Source organism: Etheostoma cragini, chromosome 14 (assembly GCF_013103735.1).
Source record: "Etheostoma cragini isolate CJK2018 chromosome 14, CSU_Ecrag_1.0, whole genome shotgun sequence".
Taxonomy (NCBI): domain Eukaryota; kingdom Metazoa; phylum Chordata; class Actinopteri; order Perciformes; family Percidae; genus Etheostoma; species Etheostoma cragini.
Window position 1 is genome coordinate 6273987 of NC_048420.1, and position 15452 is coordinate 6289438.

At 43.1% G+C, this 15452-nt stretch overlaps 1 protein-coding gene across 3 annotated transcripts in view; it reads right to left on the minus strand.

The window, feature by feature from the left end:
* Positions 1-15452, minus strand: part of arid1ab (AT rich interactive domain 1Ab (SWI-like)) — a 61417-nt gene that overhangs the window by 20112 nt on the left and 25853 nt on the right. For 2 of the 3 annotated variants that reach the window (XM_034891303.1, XM_034891305.1), the window contains 2 exons: positions 10028-10708; positions 8265-8381 (listed from right to left, as the gene is read on the minus strand). In XM_034891303.1, the coding sequence (XP_034747194.1) occupies positions 8265-8381; positions 10028-10708 (798 nt within the window). The remainder of the gene's footprint in view (positions 1-8264; positions 8382-10027; positions 10709-15452) is intronic. The other variant, XM_034891304.1, reaches the window with a different exon arrangement.

Here is a 15452-nt window from a genome sequence, read left to right on the forward strand (position 1 = left end):
TCAGAGTTGATCAGCACCAAGACTGGAAGATCCCTCGGTGCCAGATCAGGAGGCCTGGCACATAACATTAAAGGTCATTAGAGGGGGAGAGCGGGGCTGTTGTTGTTCTGTGGGTGGTCCCTGGGCTTTGCACATGCACTGGATGAGACTGAATGCATGCAAGGGTGGGGTCCTGATAGGAACACATGCAGTGCTAAATATAAAAAGGTGAGAACACCAGGACCTGCAGTCAAAGCAAGGCCACCACTAAATTAATAGATAGCTGAGAAGAAAGCAAGAATGTATGCCTTTTATCATTCAAATGACGTGACATAGAAGCCTCTCATCTACCACATACTAGGGCTGAGTGAAGTGAAAAAGTGAAATTTTAAATCGCGATTACAGTTTTAGCTCCTAATGATCACAAAAACAGAATAATCTAAACAATAATTGCGCACATTCAATTTGTGTAAGTAAACTCTATTTTGTCCTTGTGTTCTGAATGTTCAAAAGGGGAAGCGTATTAAGGGAAATTTCACAGTTCTGTGATTTCACCTTTTCTTTAAAGTTCAATACTTGCAACAAATTTCCAAAAGTCAATTAGTAATCATGTTTAAAATATTTCAATATCGACACAAATTATTATTTGTATTATATATAATATATATTATTGTTATTAGGAATTTTTCCATAATCGGCAGCCCTACCACATGCTTTGTTTAGGTATATATCGGCTATACTGTATTGATACACAGAAGCCAAGTATGGATTTATTATTATATATGCGTTGGTGAGTCTGCTTGACAATCCCATTTTGCAGCAATGAAATGAAAGTGAGATGAACAAACAGAGAAATGTTTCTTTTTAGATGAAACAGATGTTGATAAAGTTTCATTTTGGGGGCATCATTGGAAATTTGAAGAAATATAAAAATTGCAATATATCGCAGAATACTGCAGTATGTTTAATGATGTTTTATCGTGAGGCCTCTGGTGGTTTCCACCACTGATGTTTAAGTTGTTCATTTTAAGTAGGGCGTAAAACAATCTTACAGAGTCTACTTCACTACAACATAGTTTAAAAGGCAAACATACATCTGTGACACAAATGAAGTAGACAACGCACAGGATTGGCCGTTCCATCAAGATAAAACCCACTCCAGATGAAGCCTCTTACGTGGAAAGGCAAGATGAACAGGGGGAAGGAGGGCAGGAAAAACAAACTCAGGCGTGTGTGTGTGTGTGTGTGACCAACATGTGACCTTCCTCTCCAGTCCGGAGCACATTCAGACACATCAGAAAAAAGGAGCATCACAACCAGTGGGCGGCTCCGAGTAGGATTAGCCCCACAGCGGAGAAAGGGTGTACGAAAGACCTGGGAAAGGACAAGGAGATTTGCTGGGGGGTTTTTAAAGAGAAGGGGAACGGTGGGAGGGAGGGAGGGAAGTTGGTAGTGGTCTGGTAGTTATTTCCATTCTTATGGGTTGACATGGAGAGGAAGTGTCACTTCCAGGGAGTATGAAAGCAAAGACAGCGAACACTCTACTTTACTTCTGCAGTTTGCTGGTAGGAGATTTCAATCCTCTTCCCTAAATAATAATATTAATACATTTTTTCGGCGCCTTTGAAAGCACTAAAGGTCTCCTTACAAGAAAAAACTATGTACTAAGTAAAAAACATTCTAACAAAAGGTATAGGGCATATTTACAAATACAAAATCAGACCAACATATACAATGATCAAAGAGAATAAGCCAGTTTAAAAAGGTGTGTTTTTAGGGGGTTTCAAAACTGGAAAGACAGTCAGTGTTGCAGATATTTGGCGGAAGGGAGTTCCAGATGCAGAGGGCTGAGTGGCTGAATGCTCTAAGCCCAGAGGTGGTCAAAAGGGCGGAGGGTTGAGCGAGGGGTTTGGAAGTGGAAGACCTGAGAGTACGGGTGGGTGAGTTGATGTGAACGGGAAGCAGGATCTTATAATTAATGCTGTGTTTAACCAGGAGCTAATGAAGCTGCGGAGGACCAGGAGTGATATGATGAATACAAGGAGTTCTGGTGATAATGACAAAGACACTTGATTCATCCTTAAATTGAACTGAGCTAGAACACATTGGTGCTGCTAACGTGACTTAGCTTGAGATGGCCGGCCCCAACAAAACCGGAGCAGCACTGAATGTGAATAGCTAGTTTGGTCATTAAAGGGGTAAAGCTGCAGCAATGTTGGGATAACAACAGGTTAAAAAACACCGGTGAAAATCAAAGCAGAGGGGGCTGAGATATCCTGACTTTTAGCCCTTAGCGTGAGTCAAGCTCCACCAACACAAGACCCTACATGTCCCATAATGCAACTCCACAGCATCTTTCACGAAACCTTCCCCGTCTCCTCTTAATGCGTTCCATTGGTATTTGGAACTCAGAGGCTAAGGTCGGAAACACGCCCCCTGACCTCGGATTTTCGAGCTCGGAACTCAGGCAACCGCCGAGTACCCTGAGATAAAAATCCAACATGGATGCCCAGTGCAGCAACAGTTGTGAAAGCTGTAGTGACATACAGTTATAAGCACTTCTGTCGTAAACACAGTGTTGTTTATATTCTATCTGTGGAGATGTTACACTGTCTGTATGCACAAAAAACAGTGTAATATGTTGTTATAAACTGGCATTGCTAACAATGGCTAACCTGGCTAGAGCCAATCAAAACAATGAAAATCCAACTAGTAGTATATACTAGAGGTGCAAGTCAAGTTTTATCAGGATGCAATACTATAGTGATTCTTTGGACAATAATACAACATTTATTTATATCACAAAGTCTGCCGTGATACGATGTTGATTCCATGAAATTCAGAGGCCTGCGGCTGATACGATTTCATTAGTCTATTTAACACAATCACTCATATTTACAGCAACTCACAAACAAGCAACTAAAATATGATTTGAAAATTTCAATACTAAGCTCTTCCAAACGATTGAGTTCAAAACAAACTACCCTTTTTATAACAAAAACAATATTTATATAAAATGGAAATTTCAAATAAAGGCGCATCTTAAAGATGACGATAGGATATATATTTACTCTGTATAGATAATATTGGATCGTTGAGGATTGAAATCGACATATCAGTCCAGATTGCTAAACTCACATCTTTCCAACTCCACACCTTTTGTTTTTTTAAAGGCAGGCTTTTATACTAATTATTTCAGATCCTAAGCCCAAACTGAAATAACCCTGATGACACCATCAGTTATTTTTTTAAACTTTTAGAAAACTCCTTTCCAGAGCCACAGAGGACACCCCAGTGAATAGTGAAATCAGTTGCCCCTTTAACCAGCAACTATGGTTAGTCATTAAAAACAGAATCAATGATGTGACGCATTCGAAAGAGAAAAGTACAACAAAAAAAAGAGCTTCCTCTTAGGTCTTAATTCATTTTCTTTCCTAGAAATGACATTATTAGTTATTCTTTTAAGACAACACAAACTACTGCTTTGCAGTTGTATTGCTTATTGTGCTGTACTCACTGTAAGTTGGTTTAGATTAGCATCAGCTACATGACTACACGTGCAAAGAGGTTTTCCATAAAGACAACAGCAGGTCCGGGGAACCAACAGCGTGGTAAGTGCTCAACAGTTGAACTGTGCATTTGTGTCCGGGAGCCAAGAACCAGCTCAACCTGCTCAGCTAGTTCCACTGCGGCTGCCTGTTTATCCCCCCGCCCTCCCTCCTCCCTCCTCCCTCCTCACCTCCTCTTATCCACATCCCTTTTCTCAGGCTGACTGTTGCTTTCCTACCTGCACCTTCCAGCAGGAGCTGAGCCTCCTGTACTCCTCTAGTCCCAGCGCGACGGCAGCCCTGACAGACGCTGGGGTTTTTAGCACCTGGCTCAAACAGACCCATCTGTGCTCTGGATGAGGTGATGTCTGGCTGGCTCTGTGCGAAAGCTACTAAAGTAGCTAAATAGCGCTTACAACTCAGCCGCCGTTGGATTGGGATGCAAACATGTTCTGAGGCAGATTAAAACGGAGGCGTCTGTACCAATCACTGCAGGTGCTCGCAAAACAAACACACATCTTCTCAGGTGTACTATAATTTGGAAAACTTGGTCTCTTTGCTTATTATGATGAGTGGTGGAAGAAGTATTTAGATCCTTTAGTAAAACAATACACTCTGTTACAGTAGAAGTCCTGCGTTATCTTACTTAAGTATGTAGTAGTTATGAAAGTATCATCAAGGAATCATACTTAAAGTATTAAAAGTACTCACATTTTAGAAACTGGAAACGATCCAAACTGTTCTGTCAGTCAACTCAGCGTTTAAGGTCTAATTATTTCAGAAAGACTTGTAGGCCTGTATGTCGTTGGGTAGTTTATTTAATTTCTAATAAAACGGACTATTTTATAAACGACATGTGCTCTGTGTGCAATAACCTTCATTTGTAAATTAACTAATGCTGTCAGGTGAATGTAGTGGAGTAGAAGTAGAAAGTTGCGTGAAAAGTCGCGTGCCTCAACATTTGTAGTAAAATACAGTACGTGAGTAAAAGTACTTCGTTACATTTCACCACGGAATATGATACAAGCTAGTTAATTTAAGTTTAAATCAGACTAGCCAAGCGGAAGCGCACAAATAGGTATAAGTACTGATCACCTTTTCTGAATCAATCAATGCAATAACTGTTTATCATTTAACAGATGAATGAATAGTAAAAATGAAATAAAGTCATATTGAAAATATGATACCTTGTAGGCTAGACACTATGGTTGTTTTTTGTGATGCACTTGCTTGCTAATAAGACAATGAGCTTGCTGGTGAGCTAATAATTCGCTTATTAGGGCTGGGTACAACTTGAATTGCAAAAAAATGTTCAGAGTTTCAGTACCGATATCCGTTTGTCACTGGTTAGAATTATATAGGGAAGTTTTCCAAAGAGTAGTCCCTCTTTCTATTTAGCAAAAGAAAAGCAAAACTTCTCAAGGCCTGCAAAAGATATTCTTAGTAAACCCGCCCAAAATATGGATATATGTTTTCCTCCAATGGAGGGATCTTCAACAGGGGGTCCTCGGAGTCAATGCAAGGGGGCCAGCAAATTATTGTTAATTTTTTTTCAATTAATACAACATATTATTAGCAAATATGAATGCCCACGTGATACGCTTACTGATCTATGTAAGGTTGTCACTAAGGCCGCCATCCACAGATCCAGTTCATCCTGAGGATTCACTGGGCCGCATATTAAAATGAAAACATCCATAAGGCTAAGTTTTTTCCCCCCAACAATTATTAGGCTATTTTTAACGATTACTATTCTATGCAAAAAAGAAATGTTTAAAGGTTTTATGCATAATATAATCTGAAAACTACTTCCTTGGTTCAAAAAACAATGTAACTGATCTCAGCTGGTACCCTGTACATCAATAGCACGCCCTTTCCTCTGTAGTCTCTGGCCATGTAGCAACAACAACAAAAAGGATCGTACCATTCTACTACAAAGACAGCCCAGTTTGGGGCGACCTCTAGCTCACCCAATAAGAGCGTGTGCCCCATGTAAGCTGAGTCCTTTTGCAGCAGCCCGGGTTCACATCTGACCCGCGGCCCTTTGTGGCGTGTCCCCCATCTCCCTCCCACCTTTCCTGTCCATCCGCTGTCACTATCACATTAAGGGAAATACACTTCCATCTTAACATATTTCACATTTACTTTGAGACCCGTGTGTGATGCACTACTTCCTTTGGTTTGTTACCTCTCTGGGTGTATTTTTTTTAACGCTTAGTGAAGTCAGAGTCAAGAGTGTATTAAATGGAAGGACGGCTCAGTTGTGCCTTTGGGGCGCTGACTTTAATATAAAAAAGAAAGAGAAAGAACAGAATAACATGAATTCCTGTCACTGACACTTGACAGAGTTTCAGCTGGTACCACAAAGGTGACAGGTTCTGACAATCAGCCCTCAGACCTACTGCTAATTCAGAATCCATCAACAGATATACACCAGGGTTAAAGAAGACTTCATAGCCACGGATCCTCTTCTCAACAACGAATTTAGCAAACAGCAGCATCTCAGTCTTATTAGAAAGATCTTTCCGCATTGTGGGAGAGTTTGTGCTGTGTAAGTCTGGTTACCTAGATAGCTTTATTTTCCAGATATAACACTTGCTAGCTGTTTTAAGACCCAGGCTCTCAGGGTTGTACTCGCAGCTAGAATGGTCTAATCTGCACACAGTGTCCTGTGCACTCCACAGGGGACGGAGGGCAAGCGGAGGAGAAAGAGAATCAGTTCATCTCTACCTTAGCCAGATTAATGGTTCTCGCAGCCAATCGCGAAGCACCAATGGGGAATCCCCGAGAAGTCGGAGGGAAATAAACAAAAATAGCCGTGGCCTGCTTGGCCAATGGCAGAGCCCGCAGAGAGATGTATACATAAATAAGAGAAATAAATAAAAGAGGAGGGAAACACATCCTGAGTGCATGCCCTACTGGCATCAACAGCGCAGCCTCTCACCCCCCCCCCCCCCCCCCCCCCCCCCTCCCTCTCAGCATCTCCCACTCCAACCAATCACTCACACTATTTGAAGTTATTTGCTTGCACTCCCACAATCCCCCCCCCCCTCCTCCCATCGCCACAGACTCCGCTCTCTCACTTTCATTCTCTCTCATTAATGATCTCATTTCTCAATCTCCTTCCCTGAGGCTCAGAATGAGGTTAGCTCCGCAGTCTGACCTATAAACACTGCCATGGAAACTGCAACGTGTTACAGCGAGGCACCTCTGTAACGGGGAGGGGGAGGGGGGTGGTGTTCCCTCTCACCTTTATCTTAGCCACAGGGCTATCGGATGCCAGTTTTACTTCACTTTCAACAATCCTTTTCCTGGCAGAAATGCGCGCCCCCCCCCCCTTTCAGAATTTCTTTTCCAACACGTCAGTAGAAACCTGCGCTGCTTGAACACCCTCTACTCACTCTTGGCATCAGCTTGTTGTTGTGTGTATGTTAAAGTCAGAGGCAGCAGAGAAGGGTGTCTACATTCAAAAGATGGCAGTAGGCATCCCTTCTTTCAAAGCTCCGTTCACACCCTAAATGTAAGTCCTTACTGCCATTCATTTCAAGATATTGGGTCAAATACATTTCTATATGCCAACTAAGAAAACATAATTGTCCTAGGATAACTTGGAATTTTATGCAGACTTGAGTATCCCCTAACATGTCAGCAATTAAGCAGTTAATCGCAATGTTATAGAAATCGCAATATGAAGTGGTGCAATATTTGATAAAAGGCAAAATACGTGTCAAACCATTCTGAAATTAAGTATTGTGGTGCTGCAGAGATGTCCCGGCCTACAAATCCTAGCCTACAGACTTAAAAAAAAAGTCTCTGTTTAGTACGGATCCTCGCGAAAAAATCTTTAACTTTTTTTTTTTTTTTTTTTTTTTTAAATAGAACCACACTTTAATCCTTTTTCAAAATGTATTTTTCAATGAAAATGAGAATGATCAAACGATGATCATTCCCTCCCAATATCATGAATCATATCGCAATCGCATTAAGAGATTTTACTAATATCGTGCAGCCCTATTAAGCAGGCATTCCTGCTGGGAATCCACCATTGTCCGCAGTTTAAAGTACTGACTATTCTCCAGTAAAGTTACAATACCCAAAGTAGTTATAGCTATCTATAAAAGACATAACATGTCCACCACATTGCTCTGAATGGATTGGTGCTGCTGAATTCAAGCGTTTGCTAGTCAAGCGATTGCAAAGTACGCACAGTGCAATTTATTATTAAGAGCTTTAAACCCAGATATTAGTTTGACAGGTAAGAGGGAACAACTGGTAGTAACGGGGCGGCTGAAATATTTTGGACTCACTTAAGAATCCTGAGTGCAAAGAGTGCCACCCCTATGGAATCTGTATCAGTAATGACCGATATGTGCTATGTTGACAGCTATTGGCCCATTGGAAGATAAGATGACATTCAACAGTAGCAGTTTTCTGCCTTTTTTCTGTAGTGTCGCATCAATTTTGCGCTTGCTAAATGTGTTGGTTATTTGGGGTCGGCCTTGGACAACAGTAGCTAGCATATCCAGCTGCTGCCTCCAGTGTTTCCCTATATATTTCATTCGGCAGCGTTGCGCTCTGCTGCTTTTGCATTTCACTGAGTGCAGGGACGAACGGAGTAAACGGCGATGTGGCGTGACACCCGTAGCGTCCATTAATCAACCGAAGCGGCTACATTGACCTCGGAAGCAGCTACAACGAGCACAAGTCAGATGGTAAATGAAGAGAAGGCGGGCTCACCGGCAGACTGGATGGCCGGGCCTGCATGCCGTCTTCTTGACTGCTCTTGTTGGAAGCCATGGGCTGGTTGGATGGAGGAGCGCTGGACTGGGAGCTAAAGGAATCCTGGGAGAGTTCCTGATTATGGGGACAAGAAGGAGATAATATGATGGATCCCATACTTATAAAATCCCAAAATCAAGCTGCTGCTTATTGGCTCTTTGCCATGTATAGCAATATAACACAAAAAACAGATCTCCACTGGGCTGGATAAATGTAGTGTGCTGTGCCATGAGCAACCAGGGATTCAAATACTTCCTGCTTGGCATGTCTGGGTCACCATAGATGAGGCATTGCCAGGAAAAGGCATTGCCTACTTTACAGCTATTTGAGTAGCTCACTTGTAGCTTTATCTTCAATTTTTTCCCTCCGACATTCTAAACTGAACAGCAAAGCTTCTCTCCCATGTAATGCAGGAGTTGTTGTGGTGCGTGGTGATTCATTCAGTCTCGCATTGCCAGACCTATCGCCACAGGGCTGTGGAGGAAGGTCTGGCTAGTCCACACAAAATTCCGGGATGGGGGAAAAACGTGCTCGGCTTCATTGGCATTTCTTTAAAACAATCACAATTGTCCGTGTCGGACGGTGCCGCTGCAAAATAGCCGCGGGACGGAACTTGTTTTGGTGGAACATGAGCACGTAGGGAGGCGAGATCTGGAACTCGGTCTAGTGGACGATGAGAATTTTACTAAAAAAAAGATACAACTGATGTTGGTTCTAGCTCGGAGGATGTTTCCTGACTCCACCGGAGTTTAGAATGCCAACACTATGAAAGCAGAAGGTGAGGGACATCTGGCAGAACCTCTGGAGACTATTCATTTAACAAGCCTTCCATATACTCACAGCGTTACTTTGGACATAAATAATAAATAATAAATAATGACTTTAATCGTCTATTCCAGAACACAGTCAATTATGCCTCAGAAAGGCATGAAACATTGAGGGACTGGAAAATGTTTACTGTGAAGCAGCTACAGGACAGTTTGCATTAACGTTGGAAGGGAGGCATGGATTGATACAGCACCGATGGAGCACAACAAATGCATCGGAGCGTGGGTCGGCCCTGAAATCACTGCTGCAAACAGTAAGCCTGCATTCTCCCAGCCTGCGTCGGCCGCAAGACGGCGCGGCGAAAACGCAGGTTTTTCCATCCCATTTTTCAATTTTTCATTTTTAATGGGGGTAGTGCGTTTAGGCTGCGGCGGGGGTGACGCAAAAAAATAGCAGTGGCCTGCGGTCATAAGCGGAGGCCGAGGCAACTTTTTTGAGAGACGTCACGCTGCAGTGGCCAATCATGTTACCGGCAATTAGACTAGTCAGTTTGGTTTTGATGCGGTGGTAGAGAACAGGAAACACCACTGCCTCTATCGCTGCCGCAAGAAAGTTTTAAAACACTATGGGGGTAAAAACACAAAAGCAAAACACAAGCACTGAACTGCCCAGGAGTTTGTCTAACACCTGAGTGTTAACAACAAAGCTCAGTCTCTTTTCTCTCCATCTTTCGCTGCCTTCAAGTGCGGTCGGGAACGTCGAGATCTATAAACGATCGGATTGAAAACAGTAATTGTGAAAAGTCTACTTGTGCAACATTGGAGAGTTAAGGAACACAACAGGACTTGGCATAAATAAGCCACTTAGGTGAACGCAGTCTAGTGGAAGCACAGACGGACAGCAATAACATTATAGCTCACGTGTTCTAACAGAGTTCTGTGTAGCGGCATTACCTGTGGAGGGGGTGGGAACCTCTGATATGGTGACTGCTGCTGCTGTTGTTGTGGTGGGGGCTGCTGCAGGGGGGGTGTCTGTGAGTAAGGTGATGGTTGACCCTGCTGGCCATGACCTGAAGGTTGCTGGGTTTGAGGAGGTGGACCTCCTGGTTGTTGCTGTTGTTGTTGTTGTTGTTGTTGTTGTTGTTGTTGTTGTTGTTGTTGTTGTTGTTGTTGTTGTTGTTGTTGTTGGGGGGCCGCTTGCTGCTGCTGAGTTTGCTGCTGCTGTGGTGGCTGCCCTGGTCCAGGGGCTTGTTGGTAACCAGGCTGGCCCTGAGGGCCCGGCTGACTTTGGGTACCTGGTCCCTGCTGCTGTTGAGGCTGCTGCTGCTGCTGCTGTGAAGGGACGTAGGGTGGCTGTCCTGGTTGGGACTGTGGGGGCTGGCTATATGGGGGCTGCCCTGGAGGAGGTCCATGGGGGCCCTGGGATTGTTGGTAGGGGGGTCCAGTCTGCCCGTGCTGGCCAGAAGGTTGTGAAGCATGGCCCTGCTGGGGGTAGGGAGTTCCAGAGCTGCCTTGGGGCTGACCAGTGTACGGAGGCTGCTGCTGGCCAGGGTGAGGGGGGGCGCCGTGCTGACCATAGTAGCTCTGGCTCTGCTGGCTGTAGCCGCCAGGTCCTTGTTGTCCATAGGCCGACATCTAGACAATAAAAAACAGAAAGAATGGTCAGGATCAACAATAGCGGAAGAGATTTGCGAGTAAATATAACCAAGCCCAGTTGAACTGCCTCTGAACATAAACAGCTTTCTTTTACTGCAGGTTTACTATCCCCAGTCCCTCTGTAGAATATCAATCACTAGCTGAATACAGTCTGTGCACTGACAGGATCCTTTCTAAAGCGGCAAAAAATATATAAAAATAACCCAATTTTCAAACTCCCCTCTTTGATTTGTTTTTACCATTGGTTCTCAGCGGAGTAATCAGAGCATCTCTTTATCATTCTCACAAATTAAAAGGGAAAGACAACTGTTCTGTGTCGGTGAGAGAGAAAAGTCAGTCAAAGAGCGTAAGAAAAACCATCCAAGTGTGGGAATTCAGCCGTGTATCCCTTTAAATTACAGCTGTGAAAATAAAAATTGAGTTTTGACTTCATCTCCTTGAACTTCAAATCGGAGGCTTTTCATATTCTGTCCGACCCTGTGCGCAGAAAGCCTTTCAATACAGCTATTTTGTTTCATTACCCTCAAGGAGCATGGAAGGAGAAAGCGCTGACCTTGTGAGGAAACAGTAAAAAAAAAATCAAAGAGAATACAAGATAGTAAAGAATAGCCACACATTTAAAACAACATGAAGTGGCTGTATTGTATCAGTCTGACAAAGGGAGGGAAGCCGTTTCCTTCTCTGCAGGACACTTATCGAGTCCATGGTCAGACACCAGGCAGGCCGGTGTGAGATAATCACACCACACAATGGGCACAAGACCACAGACAGCGGCCGTGGAAGAAAAGGCTTGACTCGACGGGATTCCCTGCATGCATTTGTCTGTTAAGGCCGACTGGCTGGCTGAGAGAGTTCAAGAAGGGTCTTATTCCGAGCAATGAGGAAGTAGCGACGGCAAACTGGATGTTTGAGGTTTTCAATTGGACGGCGCTGTCGGAAAGTGCTGCCCACTGGGCCCAAAGACACAGCCTGAATTTCCCACGTTTGCTTTCGGCCGTGAAAATAAACCAGACAGCGAAAAGGTTGAGGGCTTGCTCTCGTTTAGTCGTTTTGCTTGAGTCGATTTTTGTTTCCAGGTGGAAAAGATGCTACATGGTGGTCCGGATGGGCTCTCCAATAGCTTTGTTCTTTAGACAGGGTTCCTACACCTTTCCCACAGGCCCTTTTCAGGCACTTTCAAGGTCCATTTTAAGCACCTAACACTACCCTAAATTACATACCAATACATAGTCAAAAATTATTATTTGGTGTTTCTGTCACATTAAAAGACATTGTTAAAAACAGCCAAAATCGTTTTTGTAATAGCAGAAGGATCAGCTTTTTAAGCAAAACAAGTTTTATTTAAAAAAATGTATCACTGTCTAAGTGCTTTGCTTGCTCTCTAATCTGCCTGAGTCAATGTAAGTGGGAGGATTTGAGCCAAATGACACGCAGCTGGGTCATTCTGTGTCTAATCAGACTAAATCCAGGAAAACAACTGCACCCTCTTAGATTTTTCTAAAAGTTTATGCTAACCTTAATGTCAGTCTTTAGAAAATTTCTTTTTTCCAAACTAGGGCATGTTGTACAAACTTGTAATGGTTCAGTCATATTGACATGTTTGTCTTCCACCCTACAAAGTTGGAGCTGCCCGTCTCTCTCTCTAACCTGAATAATACCTTCCATTATATTAATTTCCAGATATTGCGTCCCAGATAATGTGATTTTCAGGCTGTAAAACTGAAGTAAATTTCAAGGGCTGAAAAAGACTTAGGATTTGAACAGAAATATTTTACAGGCCTTGGTTTTGGGACACATTCTTGATATATACGAGGTTTCATCAAAATCTGAGACAGTAACAACATCCTGTGATTCCAGATAACTCCGGCAGTGCACAAGCACCTGCCTGAAAAATAGCCTATATTAATAAAAAAATGTATTTCTTAGCCAAGACATATACAAGTGAATACAGTAGGGCTGCACAATTAATCAAATTTTAATCGCGATCACGATTTTGACTTCCCACAATCAAATTTGCGGGATCGAGCGATTATTTTTTAAAGCATCATTTCATAGAACGCTCCGGGTTTTTTGCATTGCCAATCTACCGCTCTGTAAACCCGACTGCTCATGTGCCAGTCAGAGTTGTTCTCTGCACCCCGTGCAGCTTAGTTTCTAGATGTAGAAAGTCACAGAGGACAGAGTAACGGGAGGAAAACTCAACAGATAGCAGTCGGTTATAACTCGGTCTTGAGATTTACCAGTTTACCAGTAAACGCAACATTTTGTCAACAGCGGTGACCAGTGCTAGTCGGTGCTAGTAGCGTCTGTTAGCTGTTAGCTCCTCTAGGACCCACCGGTGCTAATGTCCTTGCATCCGCTGCAATGCTGTTTATATGGAGATGGTTTAATGTTGCGTTACATGACCCATTTCTTCTGTAAAGCCGTGCCTGTGTTGAATCTCTCCTCTGCTCTCCCTCCTCTTACTGGCACCGCCATACAGCGCCGGTCCACACTTCTGACATTTGTCCACAGTTTTAATTTTTTATTAACACAGCTGTATATTGTTAAATATGAGGGGCAAACCTGTATTTGTACCAGTGTTTCCGTGGTAACCCTGCTATCGCGGCCGCCACGGCGAAGAACACAGAAGAAGTTATTGAATGCAACTAACTTCAGTTGGTGGAGTAACAGCGTGTGAGACGGAGCTGCTGGACCAGGACCAGAGATGTGACCCATGGCCTGAATATCATAGTTCATAAAAATGCAGCGCAGTGACGATATAGACGTTTCATTCACACAACGTGTCTCCACCGTTCGACCCGTGCTGGACCCGTTCATAATGAGTCAGCCGTCTCTCTGTGAGTACAGAAAAAAATCAACAAATAAAAATGTTGTTAAAAATAATCGTGATTATCATTTTGGCCATAATCGTGCAGCCCTAGAATACAGCAGCGTAAATATTATATAAGGCCATCCTCAACCTTACAGTGGGCTACTAGCTACGTAGCTAGTAATGTTGACTCAGAGGTTTGTTGTTAAACTGTGTGTAAAAAGAGCGGTGCCGTTAAATCCCCGGTTTCAGGTACGTACTGTACCGTCTGGATGGTTTCAAGGTAACGCTAGGTAGCTAACATTAGAAGATAAAATCTAGAGGAAACACTGCAACACTAGCACAGCCGGATTCATAATTTCATGTGCCGTGGCCAGCAAGACTCAAGACCCCCCCATCACGAGCACATCGCCTATACCTCAATAATAACAAATCAGGCTTCTGCATGGCTCAGTGGAGATGGATGTAATTACAATAGCCTCCACATTCATAAAGTGCATTCAAGGGACAGAACAGATGCAGAACTGTTTAACATGACTCGCTCCAGTCTTTGGCGGGATACAGGCCTGCCACACACGCAACTACCTAGCTGTGGCAGACCATGCTGTGCATGTTTTATATTGGACGTTGGCTATTAGACACATTCAAAAAATCTATTCTGGAGTTTGACCATGCAACATAAAACCAACTTTACAACGGTCTTTGACAGCTCGTCCGCGCTCCGCAGATAGACAGACACTGTTTTTGACGTGATTTATCATATTATTTCGATTGAACGGGTTGCAAAAATCAAATACAAATTCACGCAACATCAAAAGTCCAACAATTCCAAGGATTTCAAGCACCCGTACGAACCCTGCTTAGATCATCTATGATTAACAGGGGTTTTAATCTTTGGGAATCGAGTTCATTCTGGTTCTTGGCGCAACGATTCCAATGAGGATCAACGTTCGATGCAAACACAGAGTCTCGATTGAAAAACAGACAGGTTCGCTTTTCTCAGGCTTCCTCCACTGAAACGCAATCTGAAACATGGTACTTGATAGTTAAGCTTACTAAATAGTTCACTTTTGACATGCAAAGCTAATTCTAAAAGTTAATGAAATCCAGCAGCAGCGGTTTTAAAAGATAAACAACAAAACAACTCTGGTTTGTGCTGTACATAGTCCGCTCACTTTGTACCATTACCATGTTAAAGGAACTGCATTTATATAGCGCCTGCGCACACACACACACACACACACGGCCTGTCCATCGGGGGCGACTTTAGTGTCTTGCTCCAGGACACTTGGACATCAGGAAATCGAAAAGCCAATCTATAGTGTTCTCCTGTCTCTTGGCTACAGAGGCCATAAAGGAATAGTTCAACAATTTGGAAATACGCTTATTTGCTTTCTTGCCAAGAGAGACATGGGATGATTGATACCTCTTTCATATTATTATGCTAAATATAAAACTAAAGCAAGTAGTCGGCTCTATCCAAAGGATCTCATTTATTTAGTATATAATAAAAATAAAAAAAGAGTAAACAAAACAATGTGGTTTTATGGTGGCTTATATGCTTGGCCAAAACAACAAGGTGAGCCTGGTTCCGTTTCCAGTCTTTATGCTACGCTAAGCATCTCCTGGCTCCAGCTTCTTATTGAATGGACAAATAAGAGAGCGGTATTGATTTTCTCATCCAAAGCTTGACAGAAAGGAATAAGCATGTTTCCCAAAATCTCTAACGTTTTCTTCAAGTACAGGTACATCTATCAGCTTCACCTCCAGCTGAAAGCAGAATGTGCCTTTAAAGAATCAACCCGCCGCCTGCAAACAACCCTGCACCCGACGCCTGATGAGTCGGCTCCATAGAGTGACTTATCTACTGCATGCTACCATTTCCACCCTTCATGGAGCAGTTAGTCACAG